Raw genomic sequence first — 17,815 nt, 5'->3', positions numbered from 1 at the left:
ATTAGAAGGCGAAGAGGAGCACTGGGATGAGATTGATAAGCCGGCATATTTTTATAAGAAGCTTTAAAATCGGACGTGAGGCCGAGGGTTCTTATTTTTGGAGCCCTTTTCTCTTTTCTTCTCTATATAATAATACAAAGACTGTGTACGTCTGGAAAAATGGATGTGTTCATTTTTAAGAGTAAAACACAACATTAAGGTGTTTTTTGCTGCAAATGGAGGTTGTGGGGGGATAAAGATAACCAACGTTTTAAAAAAGGACTGTATTTTATCATGATTTTATAATTAAATATAAAGACTAAATATTTACACGTCACAATGGCCTTTATATGTGGGGTCAGTGGTCGGTGTAATCCGCAGAACACATGTGTCTGAAGACTTCACTGAACAGAGGTCTATCATTGATTTCGTAAACAAACGAACCGGAGAAAAAAACGATCACATGCAATCGGAAGCTTAATCGTAAGATTTTTTTATCCTGGTTTGTTTATATTTTACGGCAAACAAAAGTGTTAAAAAAGCACGTGCTTTCATTCTACTTTTAGGTTCTAGCCCAGCCTAAAAATTTCAATAAGAACGAAAATAATTAAATAAAAACATCTAGTTTCAACAGTATCTTCAATCAAATATATTCAAATTTACACTCCGTAAATATATAAATATATAAATTCTAATACACTTTGGAACTAAATTTGTTCTTAAATAAATCTCCTAAGATAAACGTAGGATAGAGTACAGAAACTAATTAAAACTGAGCAAGAAGCTTTTCGATAAAATTTTCTTATTTTAATTTAGCAAAATTAAATGCAAACGGATCCCAAAAAAAGACAACTCTATTCTGTTCTTCTCCTTCCCTAAATTAATTCTTCAACAGATGTTTTAAAATCACGCTACCGTAAAATTAAGTACTCAAGGCAAATGTTAGTAACAACAGGTATGTTTCTTTCCAGTTTGTCAAAAGGAATACCAAAAATTGCAGCCAAAATCGACTTTGTTTCAAGTTCTTTTTTTTTCCTCCAAGACTTCTCTCCTGTTAAAAGATTAGGACTGGAACCCACATTTAAAGTGGAACAATCCTATTTATGCCAAAAAAGTCACCTTGACCTGCTCACGAAATAAAAACAACATTATTTGTGAGTCTTATAAAACAGCTATAAAATATAAAGGCTTTTTAATGACCTTACTAAGTCGTCCTCAAGGATGCCTTTAGAGATGACAATAATACTGAAGTAGACGTCACACAATGTGTCCTGCAAGCATCATAAAATTTACGCAATAAAATTGAGAAACATACTACAAAGGTATTGTTCATTTGACTTCAGTATAAAATTCAACATAAAAATATTTCTTAATGTCTTAATCTCCAGGTGCGATCGTGTTGATCAATGTTGGAAATAAAAAAAACATACGAACATAAAAACAAGTGGTTTGATTAAATTACTTCTTAACACGCAATGATATTATTGAAGTAATTCGCGCGTGAAAAAGAGATTATTGCATAGAAGAGGATAAAAATTATTTACTGAGCCTTCTGGAATTTTTTGAAAACTCTTCAAAAAATTATTTAAAATTTGGATATTTGACATCAAAGAACTGATGATGATGGTTTTAAAAAATGCTGACAATACATTACTATTCAGCCATCAAACTTTGAAATGTCCAGATCATATGTCCGCACTACGAAAACGTTTTAATTTTGTGTAACTTATTTGAGATGCAAGATATTCAAAAAACATATATTTATGCTGACCACTTTATAACATCTTCAAAAACATTTTTCAATGCAGAATTTCTTTTCAGAGTTTTTTATCCGCTACGTATAGATTTCACTCCATAAATGTACAAATAATATGAAATAAGTTCACAGCGAACTGTCACAATTAAAAATTTGCTCATAAAATAATAATTAAATCATATCACAACACGTCTTTGGAATCTCAGATAACAGACGCGTGAACTCATTTAAATATTTGTCTCGCAATAAATTCAGAACATATAATTTTCACGAATCCGTAAGGTTGAGATCTTTTGTGAATTTTTTTTCGCAAATAAACCTTTTAAGGTTTTTGCGCAGATTATTTTTGCGAATCTACTAGCGCTTTTTCACATCTTTAGACCTATTTATTGAGGTACCATTATTATCAGGTACAAAAAAGAAAAATTACTAAGAAAACCAAGAGAGAAAAAAATCCGCGACTATTATTTTAAACGAGTAGAATTTTCTAGGAACTTCTTTCCGCAAATTTTCGCTCAGACACATTTTCGCGGACGTCGTTAAAATTCGCGAAATTCACCGAAATTAATCAACAAGGTAGTAGTAACATTGAAAAACTCAAAAAAGCAACCCTTCCCAAATAAGCGCCCAGAGTTATTTGCTAAATCATTTAGATCATCACCAAATTAAGTTTGATACTCAGAACAAACATCGAATAGTCTAAATCCGATTTCAATAGGTTACCAAAGTAAACAAAATATTTTATCTATTATACGGCCAGGGCGTTAACATTGTCGCTTACGGTACTTAAACTTTCTGTGAAAACCAAAAGAGACGCAACCGCCTTGAGAATAAATCAAAGTTAAAGCGGAGTCTATTTGTCAGCTTTTCTAGAAGAATCTAAACGAGACATCCATTGTTCAAAAACCAACAAAACCTCCTGACTGTTTAACCTGTTTTCAATGCTTCTTCTCAAGCAGTTCTTTATAAGGTTTTTATACTCTGTGTTAGTTACCATATCAACCTGTTCTTGACGATTTTCCGGTACTGGAAGTTCCCGTGTACACATTTCACAAAATAATACACCAAAACTGTAAACGTCAAGCTAAAAGAGAAAAACATCACACAACATTCTAAATAAAAAACTCTAAAATTTTTGACGGTCTTAACAGTTAAAATATTACACTTAAAATATTTGTACATAGCTATGAGAAAAAAAAAGAGACACTCACTTTCGTCGTCTGATCGTTAGTGCTTGCTTCAGGTGCAGAATAAAGTGTTGCTCCCGGATGCCGTGTCATTGACAATCGCATGAAGTTAGCCGCACCATAATCTGACAGTTTTCCTCTCCATCCAGTTTTTCCACAATACAATAGAATGTTTGAACTGCTAAGGTCGCGATGAATAATAGGAACGGGTTTCGATTGGTGAAGATAATTTAATGCACGTATCGTGTCGAATCCCAATTGTAAACAATCGTGATTTGTCAAAGATTCCCGCGATAACAGACTTCGTAGATCGATCTCAAGAAGTTCCATCACAAATAACGGCGTGCCGTCGTCGTTTGTTGCGCCAATGAATTGAACAAGACATGGATGGCGGCAACGTGATGCTATCGCCATTTCGCGTTCAAATAGTCGACGATTGTGACTCGACAAAATCAACAAATGAATTTGTTTAACAGCAACTTCAGTGCCTCTAAATTTTCCAACTTTGACATTCCCCCAAGCGCCCACCCCTATTATTCGTTCTGTTAATGATATTTCACCTCGCCCTAGTATCCAGTCTCTTAAGGCGTTTTGCCTTTCATTCATGATTTCTCTGTTTTCGTTTAAGCGAGTTCTAACTTCTGTCAACTCTAATTTTACAAGATCAAGCTCCGCCTTTGTGCTAGCTAGCTCTCTACTCTGCTCCGACTCTTGCTCACTTCGGCCTCTTGTTTCTACCAGTTGCGCATTAAGAGATCTAACTTGTTCGCTCTTTGTCACTAGGTCTTCTTGAGATGTTATAAAGTCAGTGCGAAGTCGCGTCAAACTCTCAGTTTTCATACGAATCTCACGTTGACTTTCACGTAGTTGTAGTCTTAAGTTGTCAACCTCCGAGCATTTTCGCGATAGATCTTGTCGAATTTGTTGAAGTTCGACAGTTAGATGTTCTTTCGAAACTTGCATTTGCATCAAATGGTGTCTCGTTTCTTCCATCACCGACAGAGGAACTGTTGGGACGCTAGGCTCTTTAGTTTTGTCGTCCAATGAGTGACGTCTCATTGTCGAACGTAGTTGTTGAATTGTCTCGTCTCGAACTTTCAAACTATCCTCTCTCTCCTGTAACTGTCGAGATTTCTCACGCAGTTCATTTTGCGCAGCCTCTAACTGATTTTCAAGATTTGAAATTAGTTCTCTTTCAATTTCTAGTTGCGCTAATACCTGCTCTTTCTCCACGTCTTTGTCTTGTAACAACTTGGTCGCGCCCTCCTTTTCACGCGATCTTTCAGCGGCCACGCCTTCCGATTGCCGTGTTTTTTGACGCACGTCTTCCTCTAAGGACTGTATTATCATTCTTTGTTGTGCCGACAACATTTGATAGTGCGCCGCTTCGTGTGTTAACGTCTTTACTTGTTCCTCCAAAGCGTCGTGTAATTCCTGATTAGTTCGTCGAGGAAATTTGCAATTATTGGAGTTGATAGCTTCTTCTTTCTCCTACGATGCAAAATTAACAACATAAAATAAATATAGAACACACGTGTTTTAATATCAAAACAAAAACATATAGGGGAATGAGGTTCTGACAGCTTAAAACATTTTAAGCTGTCAGAAATCTGATGTAAAGTAAAAAAAACTTGCTATAAGATTGTTTACATCATCATTCTGAAGAACTTCTTAAGAACATTTTCAGATTTTTAGATTTTAAAAGGTGAGACCTCTTACTCCTGCAGATTTTATTTATTTATCACTAAACCTTGAGGTATGGACTCCAGTAATAACTTCAGTGAATTAATTTTAGTCCAAACTAATTTTCGTGAAAAGTTTTTAGAAAGAAAAGTAATTTTCGAAATTTCGCGAATTTCGCAAAAGAATAATTTCACATAAAAATTATATGTACTTTTGGAGAATTTTGCAGGAATTAATTTTTGCGAATTTTACAATAATTTTCAGGAAATTTACAAGAACTCGCGAAATACTGATAAAAATTGAATAAAAAAATATAATCGAAAAGACAGTATCAAAGAAAAAGCGACGTACTTGATCAACTTTCGGCGTTCTTTTTCTAACGGAAGCATCTAAGATAATAAAAGATTGATACAGTAAGAAGACCCTATTTACGCCTTTCCTCTCCTGCTGGACTAAGCGCTTCGCTTGAAGTCTGCGAGTATAATTGAAAAAATGCGCGGTTTATATTTCGGAGCTAACTATATATACATATTTAGTAGTTATACATCATTGACTATTGACTATTTCCGGATGACGGATTGACTACTTCGTTCGTGCTAAAACATAAAAGCGAATGCCTATTGAAGCCTATTAATAAATGTGATAATCGATAAAAAAATATGTTGGCACATGACCGCATATTCCGTTCACACGAGTAGTAACTTCGGTTATTTCTATATTAGATTTACACATTTATAACTTGTCAATGTTCGGAGTAGTGCATTCTAATTCGCTGCTAAGCTTGTGCATTGTTCAATATAGAAAGGATTGTTGAGCAAGGGGCAGGATCCCCTAGGTTTGCAAGCGAAAATTGGTAGTGAGTCTTATTCTGAAATGATCCCTTAAAATATGTCGAACAACTATAACTGCCTTTTCTCAACATGGCATTATTGACGTCTATAAATGAAATTAATGAACGTATGCAACTATGATTACCTGGTTGTTGTAGGTGCTATAGAAAATGTCATTTTTGTTGCCTTCCGGCTGAGGTAGATGACATTTTTCTGTTTTTATTTGCCATGCCATATTACACTATCAGCTTCAACGTCAGTACAAATTGAGCAGGTGGTAGAGTACATAATAAGTCTCATTTGAGCATTATATCAGCGTAAAAATAGCTGATTTCGAACTAAAAATCACAGCTTAACAAAATGTTGAGTCCACCTTTACACAAATTAGTATTAGTATAATTGAAAGGAAGTGGTGAGTCAATTAGCTACAAACTGCCACCATGAATTTTGTAAGGACTTGTGGAAAGTATAACTCAACTTTGGTCGGGGATAGTTTGTGCTATTAAAATACCAGTGGTATATTATTGAAAAAACTGAAATTTATCTGGCGTGACAAGATGGAAAAATTGTTAATCAAATTTATTTATTCATTCACTTTCTTATTTATCATTCATTAATTTATTCACTGCCCTTTTTGTTAATTCATGAATTCATACATTCATTTAACCATTTATTCATTCATCCGTTGAAACACTTTTGCATTCATTCATACAATAATAAATTGATACAAACCGAAGAACAAGCAAACACCAAACACTATCTTACGTGTAGCAGAGATATTTTTCTTTAAAACATATTCTTTCGATGATTTATCGTCTTCCTCAGCTTTCAACTTTTCCGATTGTTTTGCGTTGGTGTTTACGGACTTTTCACGTTTCTTGCTTTCATCGCTAAATAATAAAGATTTTAAGTAATAATCAATACACGACTCTATATCATTATTTTAAAAATTATAGTTGCTAACCCGTGGGGAAATCCACATCAATTTGTTTACTCTCCCACTGCTCCCTCACCCGCTCCCCCCTGGAATGAAGCTCAATAGAGCTATTTTAATAGAACAAAATATGAGTATTAATATAAGAAAATGGCCACCATGTCTGACAAGCTTCATTTTAACAATTTTTTTTTTCGATTTTTTTATATAGTACATCATCTTCAATTTACTTATAAAATAGGAGATACTACGCTACAGAATAATCACTAGACACTCAAGATTTCTCTAACGCAAAAACTCTTATATTACAAAAAATAAACGAACGAACGAACAAAGAATACGAACCTATTTGATGGGCCGCTTTTTTCTTTCTCGCTTACCCACAAGTTTTGTTCAGATAATCTGACCTGAAACTAAACGAAAACATGAACAAACAGCGAGTTAAAGATCACCCAAAACTTTCACCTTATTTTATAAAAGACGAAATCTCAACATACTAATTCTTTAAGATCATCTTGCACATCCAGTGGAACGCTTTCTTCATACGCCAGATGAAGTGTAATACTTTCTAAAAATTGAGACAAAAAAAAATTAGTTGGCCTTAAACAGAATCAAAATTGCCAATATTCCGGAAAAAGAGATCTGTAAGTCTTAAACAAAATTATACTTTCGAATGAGCCAAGTTCTTTTACAATTAGGATGCAATAATTTGGCTTTTTTAGCATTTAAGACTGAGTGTTTTATATTTTGTAAATAAAACAAAAATATTATCATTCTACTCCCAATATATCTACACACTCCTTGGGCATGTAGAATCTCGACATATTAAGAAGGTAAATGCAAGGAAAATTTTTGGCAGTTTTGTTCAAATTTGCTATTCCAAATACACTTTTTTAACTCTTTAACCACTAAAATTATATCTTTGCATAGTAGATCATAGCAAATATGACCTTTCTATCAAATAGCAAATTAATACATCTAAAACATCAACACTGCTGCAATCTTCTTCATGGGAGAGCATAAAGTCGTTTTCAGACTAACTATAGTTAGAAAAAACACATTCAAAAATATTCTTAAAACATTAATTGAAAAAACATAGGCAATTTCTTTTTAAAAATTTTTGCCAAACTTCCATAGAAAATTATTTATAACATATTTAAAAAGGACTCATGTTTTTTAAGAAAATAAGAACTTTACTGAGCCAATCAGAAAAAAGATAAGCTTTTTGCACTGCAGAATTAAAAATAAGTAAAAATTGCACTCGTTTCTCGGTAGAAAATATAAAAATATATTTCATGTAGATTAGCCAATGATAGTACGTGAAAATCTCAACCATATGAAAACCTTGAGTACGTATATACAAATAAATAGCAGATAGCAAGCTTAGAGAAACACAACGCAGTACAAATACCTGGTTCTTGTCCACCTTTAGATTTCCGTGCAGAATTTCCACCCTTGATGTATTGAATTTCAGTTGATTCAAACTTTATGATAAAAGGCTTTTCTTTTAGAGATATCTATATAAAAGATAAAAAACTCAAACAAAAATTTCAGATTAATTGTAAGTTGAGTACTATTGTATGATGAGTATTAGCTTGGATATAAACAAAAAAAATAAGCAGGTTTTTGGTCAACTGTGAACATTAGTACCTCAATGTTTTTTTCCGAACTTAGGTGATTTAACTTCAAAGGAAAGTTGAAAATACAATAGGGTTTAAAATAAAATGTGAAATCAAGTTTATTGATGTAATCTGATATAACGTACACAGGTACTCTTCCAGTTCTTTATAAAAACGGCTACATATTTAGTCCACAATCCAAATAAAATTCGCCATATTCAAATGTAAGAATGTAGATTCCCCCTATCCAATTTATTGGATTATATTCAGGCTCATTTAGGGTCATTTATTGAATAAAACCGTAACTTTTTAACACTTTCATTCGATTTTCAGGGCCTTAAATAAAGACTTTTACACTTAGAACATCTTAGGCATCATAAACGGAGTTATTTATCTATGAAACATCTCACTGAAACCTGATTAGATCAAAATATTTACTTTTTGAAAATGATTTTCTTAAATTAACGAAATAGAAAAATCTTTAGTCTATTCAAATAATTTTGGTGAACTAGTCATCACAAAATTTCGAGGGTTTTTTAAAAATTCAATCTGAACTTTTAGGGTTCTAAGGTCACTTGTTTAAATGAAGGGTTTTTCAGGGTCTGCTACACTGTACAAATAACTGTAATATTTTAAAACTAAATAAATTAAAATTAAAAATTCTAAGTCAAAAATGTAACATGCTAAAATATCACACGATGTTAATTTTTGATTCTATATTGTTTTAAAAATGTTATTACCCTTTTTTCTGATATCGCTTTTAGTTTTATAAGAAGCTATGAAAGTAATATTTTTTGAGCTATACCAATATGTCAAAACAATCAAAAGGGCTGATTTTCAGTATATCTATTACTGCACAATTTTTGTGAAGTAATAAGAAAAAAACACATTTTATTGTAAAAAATCTTTACTTACAATACTTCGTATTTAAATTTTTTACAATAAAATATGTATTTGTTTAATTACGTTGGCTAAATAACATTAAAAAACAGGCATGTTAAATTTGACATTTTAAAAATGTTCACATTCTAGACTGCATGTTTTTTAATATGTCCATATGCGAACTTCGAACTGTGTTTGTCACTGACAGGAAATATAAAACAGCATGTTTTGATAAGGTAATTTATTTTATCTTGTTTCTCTTTTTTCCTGCACATGCACTCTCACACCAACAAGAGTCAGGTTCTTATTACCGATGAGAATATAATGCAAAATGATTTCCTGTTTCTGGCAATATTTTTTTAATAACATACGCTTTTTGCATTACTGTACACAGTTTTTATTAGAAGTTTACTTAAAAATATTTAGCTTGCAAATCAAAATTCAAACCTGCAAAGAAGTGATGCGTTTGCAAGGTACTCGAAAACTAACATCTTTTTTCAAATTTTCATTCTCCATCTGAACCATAAACTTATCAGCATACACCCGCACTGGAGACGTAGCTGGTCCACAAACATTACCAATCTCCACTTTGTTAACGTGTATAATTATAAACAAAGCCTTGTTCTCCTTGTTCTGTTTTGTATTGGAGCTGCTTTTTTGCAGGTTGGTTTGATCTTTCTGAAATATCAATAGTTTTGCAGATTCTTGAAGCAATGTAGTGGAGAATATAATTTTTATATAAGAAAATTCACCTATTAATAGTAACGAAAAAGACTTGCAAAACAATTTCGGAAAACCTTTTTTATTATATTGACTAGAAACAGAAGGGTTTCTGTTCAGTGTCCTACTTACTGAAACTGCTGCTTCCTCATTATCCGATTTATTTTCACTTCCTGTTGACCGTTGTGTAGTACTTGAAGAAATTGTTTGACTATCAGTGACACGTCTAGCACGAAGTTTTTGCCTGTTGTCTTCAGCAGAGAAAGATGATTTTACAAACAAAGTATTTTTCTCTTTATCAGAAGATTTATCCCGTATTGAACTCATTGATTTTGAATGACATGCTGGTAAAATATTTTTAAAAGGGGATGTCTTTGTGCTAAAAATAAAAAAATATATGTTATTTGCAGAAAAACAACTTAAAAATTCATATTACTGTGGAAAGTTTATAATTTCTTGAACATGATAGTTTAGTAGGCGACGTTTCGGGAGATCCTTCTCCCATCATCGGGCAAAGTAAAATGATGTTGTGCATGTATTTATATAATTATAATAAATTATAATAAATTATAATATAATTATAATATAATTATAATATAATGCTTTCTCTTAACATTTTTACACAACTTTATTTTATTATCTAACTTTTAGTATTAGCAAAATAAGTAAAAGTCAAATGTTCTCTATGTGCGAGCTCAATTTCAAACCTGTATATTTGGCATTTAATAATGGCATGTTAAAATTGTTGTGATAAAATAGCAGTAAACCTTGTTTTCAAATAATTTAAAATTGTAACACCAAGGTTATGATAATTTAGACTAGACGAGCAATTTGAATAAATAAAATAAGTTTGTAAACATATTATATATTTTATCGCAAAGTCTTTTTTATCATTTTATTTTATCTTTTTTGATATATTTTGGTTATTTTTTACTGTAAATAATAGGAAAGATAACATTGACTTCCATGTGAGATGAATTGATATTGCTTAGCCAATCAAATTTTTTGTGGAATTAAGGGACCAATTAATGGCTCAGTTAGTTCCTCATTTCTCAGAATTGGGTGAGTCTTCGCGTGAGCCAGAGCAATCGCTCTCCCCTTATTGATATACCTGAAATTCAATAGCACGTTATTCCATGTACGCTATTAGATTACAGTCGTCACTGTACATTAAAATCAAAAATGCCTGCATAAAAGCAGACAGCTTGAATTATACATAACCTATTATCACACACCTAAAGCATGTAATGGTAATTTTGTAAAACTTAACCCCATTCGGTCCAGGGGGGGGGGGGATTCCGCCCCCCTGACGGTTTTTTCTTAATAACTCCTGATTGCTTTCTTATATGGCTATGATACTTACTGAGTTTCAACATTCATCTATTAGACACCTGCACGTTAAATTTGTAGGTCCCATTCCTTTCAGAAGCTTTGATATTGGCCATTACTCGAAACTACCCCTAAAATCTCTATGAAATCCTTATAATGGGGAAAATATAATAACTCCTGTTAGGATTATCCTTAGAACTTTGCAACACAACTTTGTTTCTTCAAGAAGAATCATTTTGAATAATTTTGACACGTGACTAATCCGATTTCCCAATTTTGTCGGATTTTACCCGAAAATTGAAAAAACCCGGATTTTCAGGCAATTTTTGGCAATTTTTTATCCGATCCATGTAAAAACCGGAAGATATGTTAAACAAAATTTATTTAGCTTTCAGAAACTTCAAACAGAATGTAAAAATTCGCTCTAGAACAAAAGTAATTATATTTTAAGCAGATAGTGGCATTTTTAACAATGTTCAAGCTTCTGATGACGTCACAGAAAATGTGCTGACGCAAGCAAAAATTTATTGCCGCCATTTTGTTTCTTTTATGACGTAATATAAGTGTGTCAAGTTTGATTTAATTTGAGCAAACCCCCCCCCCCCCCACCCCCCTGATCATAGTATGTTCAAAAAACCCCGGACCGAATAGGGTTAAAATGCAGGAAACAACATTTTTCTGCTTTGATAAACCCAAGCACATCAAGAACTAAAATAATCTTTATTTCCTACTTAGGCCACGCTTTATTTGTCTGAGCTGCACTAAACATTAAACTTTAAATTTGACCCCTTTGCCTATATATAAATTCTTGTCCTAACCAGAATTTCTTATGGTAACAATTGCTGTGCTTTTAAGTTTAAATTAGTTATTACTGCTGGTGTGTTAATATATTTTTAATAAAGGCTTTTATATTTTACTTTTAAAGCACATCTTACTTTTTTTGGGATGAATCTTCATTAGGTATTGTGTCAACATCCATGTCTTCAATTGAACTCTCCCCTCCTGGAACAACAGCATGTTGGCGCCAATGACTCCAAGACTTTTTGAACTCATCATGATCCACTGCTAAAAAAGTGACATGATAGACATAGTAAATTCTTTCCTGTTGTTTTTTAATGTCATTCTTTAAAAACCCTTACAAAAAATTGCAGCTTCCCCAAAATTAGTTCTTTCAAAAAATAATTCCAATATGGCATTTGAGCAAACTATGAAATAAAGTGCAGTATTAAAGTAAACAAATTAAAAACCACTTAGTGTTAAACTTATACATATAATATAAACACCTTTTATTTGACTACTTCGTATGGGTACCGATGGAGCTTTAGGCCATGCAGCATTGAGAAGTTTTGAATTTGGACTATTTCTGCTTTTTTGTTGCCGTGTCCGTCTGGTTCTCTCTGACTTCTGAATAGATTCAGGTTTATAATTCATACTAAAAGCATAGTGAAGAGAATGGACATTCATAATTTTAAAAGAAAACTTAAAAAATAGTACAGTCGCTATAGGCCAACATCATGATGGAATTATTCATTTTGTGAATAAGATGTCAAACTTAGAATGGACCTTCTCAGTATGAAGAGCATTTTAGAAGTTGTGCACAAAATTTAGTCCCAAAATAAAGTTATCCTTGTGAGGTACTAGAAAACTGAATGCACAGTTGGAAGTGTCAATGCTATCGGTTTTAAAGAGAAAATACTTAAGAAGAACGAAAATCTTAAGCTGTTTTGCATAACAAAGAGATTTTCATATGGTTTAAAGATTACCTTGCTATTGCTTTAAAATACACAGAAAACGATACACAATCAAGCCTGTCCTTTTAACATTTCACATAATGAGGAAAGAAATTCTCAAATTATATAAAACAAGAATTTACAGGAAGACTACACAATGGAGAAATTGGAGAATTAATTTCAGAGTCACTCATTTTCCCCGTAAATTTGATAATTGGGTTTATTTCAAAATACAAAAGCACAAATACACAAGCAACAAGCGCTGTAATCACTCACTTACTTCAATTTAACTGTGTTTAAAAAGATTTAGCAGGAACAAGACAGAGAAGACTCAAGGACCATAAAGAAACACCATTATTAATTTAGATTTCTGATAACTCTAACACTTGTTCTCGTATACTAATTGACAAACTCAATATATTAGGACTTTGCATTTCATACAATAAGATGATGTCCATTTTAAATTCCATGGCAAATGCGGCTTGTGAGCAGTTTGACTAAAAAGGTGTACAGCTCTTCTTTGTAAAAATGTCTTTACTAAGGTCGCAGTTCATAACATTGACCGCAGTTATTGCTTAAGCTCTGTCTTATAGGAGCGTATATTATTATCACCTACAATCTAAAGTTGATCCGAAAGCACTGACTGCTCTATTGCTATTATATTTTCTGGACATGCGAACACACCTGCTATGATTTACCACGCAATTAATCTCACGACAGAACATTCGCTGCTCTTGCACCCTGGTTAGTATACATTTTTTATATTTTTTGTTTTTTCTTTATTTAAAGGGAACAAAATAAAAGGTATAAGGTATAAAATGATGTTTTTAGATGCAATTATGTTGCATAAATTATGATGTCATATTTCTTTAAATGTGAATATCTTGAGAATGAAAAGAACTTTTTAAAAAATTTAAAAAGACTTGTTAATCAACTTTTTAAGCTCTAAGCCCAACATTATTTTATACCTCGGGATCCCATTAAACTGGTTTAGGGATAGTCAGCTAGTGATTTGTTCTATAGACCAAACTCTTGTGATGACAGCTGACAAACCAATCTATATGTTTTAGCAAAAGAAATTCAATGGAGAAAGGTTAACAAGTTCGGAGAAGATCAGTTCATATGGAAGACCTGCCTATCAAGATCACATTTTTGAAATGTCTAGGTATATCTATGGCCATCATGGAAGCCCACCAATGTTTGTCCGAAAGAAGAGAGACTGATGTTTGAAACACTGAATAATTTTAGCAACTAAATGAATCTTATTCAACCTGCAAATAAGCCTTAACTTGAAAATATTTTAGGTCTTGTTTTTAACAACACCCAAATGCCTTATTAAATTTTAACTACATAAACACTCTTTTAAGCACAACTCTGCATTCACTCACTCAACTTTTAGCAATGTATAAAACAATACCACAGCATACTCAATCAATACATTAATGTCCCACACTGTTTGACTCACTCAACTTTTGAAACATTAATCAATCGCTCACAGGTACTGTTTCAATTTACGTCGCAGAAGAAAAATTACCAGACTTTTATGACATGTCTCACATGATGTGAGAAACTTATATAAAATTAAAAATCTAAATAAAGTTGCAAGCCTTATACAAAGCTGGAATTGAATACTGTTAAAAAGCCACTAATGCCAAAAAACAACCTAAAATATTTTTCAGTTAGCTATGCGAAATTTTTTTTAAAAAACCAGAACTAAAATTCAAGTGCATTATGGTCAAGAGAATAACAAGTTACGATACGGATGGTGCTATTCCGAGTGAGTGGCAGTCGAGTGTAATAGTGAATTGTTTCAAGGGCAAGGGTGATGCATTAGAAAGGGGTAACTATAGAGGTTTGAAGTTGGTTGATCAAGTAATGAAAGTTATTGAAAGAGTGATTGATAAGTTACTTAGAGAAAGAATTGATATAGATAAGATGCAATTTGGTTTTGTTCCAGGGCGTGGCACTACAGATGCAATATTTTTACTCAGACAGCTTCAGGAAAAGTATTTAGGAAAGAGAAAGAATCTCTATTTTGCCTTTGTAGATTTAGAGAAAGCTTTTGATAGAGTGCCACGTAAAGTTATTTGGTGGGCTATGAGAAAATTAGGTGTGGATGAGTGGCTAGTTACGATGGTTCAGTCTATGTACAGCAATGCTAGAAGTCGTGTCAGGATTAACGATTCACTTAGTGATGAATTTAGTGTAAATGTTGGTGTACATCAGGGTTCTGTACTTAGTCCTTTGTTGTTTATTCTAGTCTTAGAAGCGCTGTCGATGGAGTTCAGAACAGGTTGTCCATGGGAGTTATTGTATGCAGATGATTTGGTACTCATAGCAGAGTCGATGGAAGAATTAGTTGAAAAGTTTGAGAAGTGGAAGAAAGGACTAGAAGAGAAAGGGCTGAAGGTAAACACAGCAAAGTCTAAAGTCATGATAAGTAGCATTGCAGCCAAGTGTGACCTTGTAGTTGGAAAGTGGCCTTGTGGAGTTTGCAGGAAAGGGGTTGGTAGTAACTCAATTTTTTGTCAGACTTGCAAGCATTGGGTACATAAGAAGTGCAGTAGTATTAGTGGAAGGTTAAGAGCTGGCATACAGTTTGTATGCAAGCGTTGCAAAGGTGAGATTATAGAGAATGAAGTATTTCCAGCTTTAATGATGTACAACAGTGGCTCGTTAGAGATAGTTAAGAACTTCTGTTACTTAGGTGATATGTTGGGCAGTGAAGGGGGTGTTGGAAGAAGTGTTACTTGCAGGATAGGTTCTGCTTGGAAAAAGTTTAGAGAGTTACTTCCTTTATTGACTAGCAGAGTTCTGTCAATTGAGGTAAAGGGTAGGTTGTATGAGGCCTGTGTAAGAAGTGTTATGTTGTACGGTAGTGAGACATGGGCAGTGAAGCAGGAAGATCTTGACCGTTTAGAAAGGAATGATATGAGAATGGTTAGGTGGATGTGTAATGCCAGTCTGAGAGACAGAAAGAGTTCAGATGAGCTAAGAAGCAGGCTAAGTCTCTGTAGAATTAAAGATGTTCTCCAGATAAGAAGATTGAATTGGCTGGGGCACTTGGAAAGAATGGAGGAGGATAATTGGGTAAGAAAGTGTAGAGACTTGATAGTTCCTGGGGCAAAGCCCAGAGGCAGACCGAGAAAGACTTGGCAGGAGGTTATAAGGACAGACTTAATAGAGAGGAAGTTGAGTTTAGATCTAACACAGTCTAGATCAGATTGGAAGAGGGTCATTAATATACCCCGTCCAACCCATGCTAGCATGGAAAACGGACGTTAAGCCGAGAATGATGATGATGATGATGATACGGCAGACACTCACCATGGAGTGCAGGCAAGATGTATATGTCATCAGTTTAAGTGTGTTATACCATTTAGATAGATTAATAATGAAGAGAATAATGAGACACAAGATCCCTTAATGCATAAAGTAAAGATTCTGGGAATAAGATAGTTTAGTGAACTTCATAACATGAGGATGTTGTGCTCACAATGGAGTGCAGTCACACCTTATTGCCTGGATGGCATCCTGATCCATCCTCCAAATATAATACACCTTTACGATAATTCAATTGTACACGCAATAATTCAATTGTACATGTTCCTACGGCTTACTACATCGGTTTACTATATTGGAAAAAAGGAGGTAAAAATCGTGTTTTTTGAGTGTTTATTAGAGACGAAAGCATGTTTTCTTCAGTTTTTTTAACTTCAGTCGTATCAATTCCTTTCAAATTTTCAGGAAACGTTAATAATAATAAGATACAACTTATGTGTACTTTTCATTAAAAACAAAACGCAACAAGAAAAGTTATCACGAAAAAACATGTTTTCTCCTTAATAAACTCTTATAAAAGTGTGATGTTGATCTCCTCTGATCGCTAAATAAGCTGCGATGAAGTTTTAGTTTTCCCGAATTATCGTAAAGGTGTATTGCGTTACAAGGCAAAGGATGTCAACTATGTAAAATTATTTCATAATGCACTGATCTCTATTATTATATGTGTGTTATTACTGAGGAATCCAGGCAATACCTTACATCATTAGGTAATAAATAAAATTGCTAAAACTAATGCGAGTCATCATCTTAACAATCATAAAATTTGAGCATTGCTGCAATCGCCTGTAGCAAATGTTAAGTCTCTAAAGATGGTACAGTAAAGTAAGTTGATCCACTGTAACACCACTGTTGTAATGCAAAATTTCTATACAGAACCATTTTTTTCCTGTGAGTCAACTAAACAAATACAACTTGCAGGTTGAAATCTCCAAAAAGAATTCAAAGTAAGGGTGAGAGATATTGAGAGTATGGCTATTATATAGCTAGCTAGCAAATACAATAGGTTATAAGCCTACAAAATGAATTTATTAAAACTCCTTCTGTAAGAGATTACATTGCTAGCTACGTCTACTTTCCTCAGGCCAGTACCAAACAAAGGCAGACAGGTTTACACCAGGTTTATTATTGTTATTAGGCAGACACTTTGTTTATTTTTTTTATATTGGATGAATACTTTTAACGTAGCAGCCGCATCAACTTCAGGCAACGACTTCATTTAGCACCGGGCTAAGTGGTCCCGACACACGACGTACAACATAACTAACAACCTTCATACTTTATCGACATAAAAAACCGACAGACGTTCAGTCATACTTCTCCAACCAAATGGACCCGACAAATGAAACCACATTATCCGACATCCTCTCTATATAACAAGTACATATTTTTCTCTCGATGGTCATACCAACGTAATATCACATAATACTGCATAATACCTTCATAATACTCTCTGTCGCTACATAACAAATACATATTTTTTCTGTCAATAATCCATAACCAACGTAATATCGCATAATACTGCATAATACCTTCATAATACTCTCTGTCGCTACATAACAAATACATATTTTTTCTGTCAATAATCCATAACCAACGTAATATCGCATAATACTGCATAATACCTTCATAATCCATAAAAGATACATAATTTCTCTGTCGATGACCATACCAACGTAATATCGCATAATACTGCATAATGCCTTCATAATACTCTCTGTCGCTACATAACAAATACATATTTTTTCTGTCGATGGCCATAACCAACGTAATATCGCATAATACTGCATAATACCTTCATAATCCATAAAAGATACATAATTT

General features: G+C 33.3%; 1 protein-coding gene across 2 annotated transcripts; it reads right to left on the bottom strand.

The window, feature by feature from the left end:
• Positions 1–556: 556 nt before the first annotated feature.
• LOC130645422 (serine/threonine-protein kinase tousled-like 2) lies at positions 557–13,012 on the bottom strand. Of its 2 annotated transcripts, none has more exons than XM_057451407.1 (11): positions 12,203–13,012; positions 11,855–11,984; positions 9,723–9,969; positions 9,318–9,548; positions 7,781–7,886; positions 6,867–6,937; positions 6,715–6,782; positions 6,201–6,325; positions 4,957–4,994; positions 2,947–4,413; positions 557–2,819 (listed from the first exon to the last, which is right to left on the bottom strand). In XM_057451407.1, the coding sequence occupies exons 1-11, from the start codon at positions 12,381–12,383 to the stop codon at positions 2,589–2,591; spliced, it is 2,895 nt and encodes a 964-aa protein (XP_057307390.1). In that variant the 5' UTR covers positions 12,384–13,012; the 3' UTR covers positions 557–2,588. The 2 variants fall into 2 exon arrangements, with proteins under 2 accessions (XP_057307390.1, XP_057307391.1); XM_057451408.1 differs by having other exon boundaries at positions 11,855–11,981.
• Between the last annotated feature and the right edge of the window lie 4,803 nt (positions 13,013–17,815).

This window comes from Hydractinia symbiolongicarpus, chromosome 5 (assembly GCF_029227915.1).
Source record: "Hydractinia symbiolongicarpus strain clone_291-10 chromosome 5, HSymV2.1, whole genome shotgun sequence".
Classification (NCBI taxonomy): domain Eukaryota; kingdom Metazoa; phylum Cnidaria; class Hydrozoa; order Anthoathecata; family Hydractiniidae; genus Hydractinia; species Hydractinia symbiolongicarpus.
Note: the sequence above shows the minus strand (reverse complement) of the source record. Positions and strands in the feature narration are given on the sequence as shown.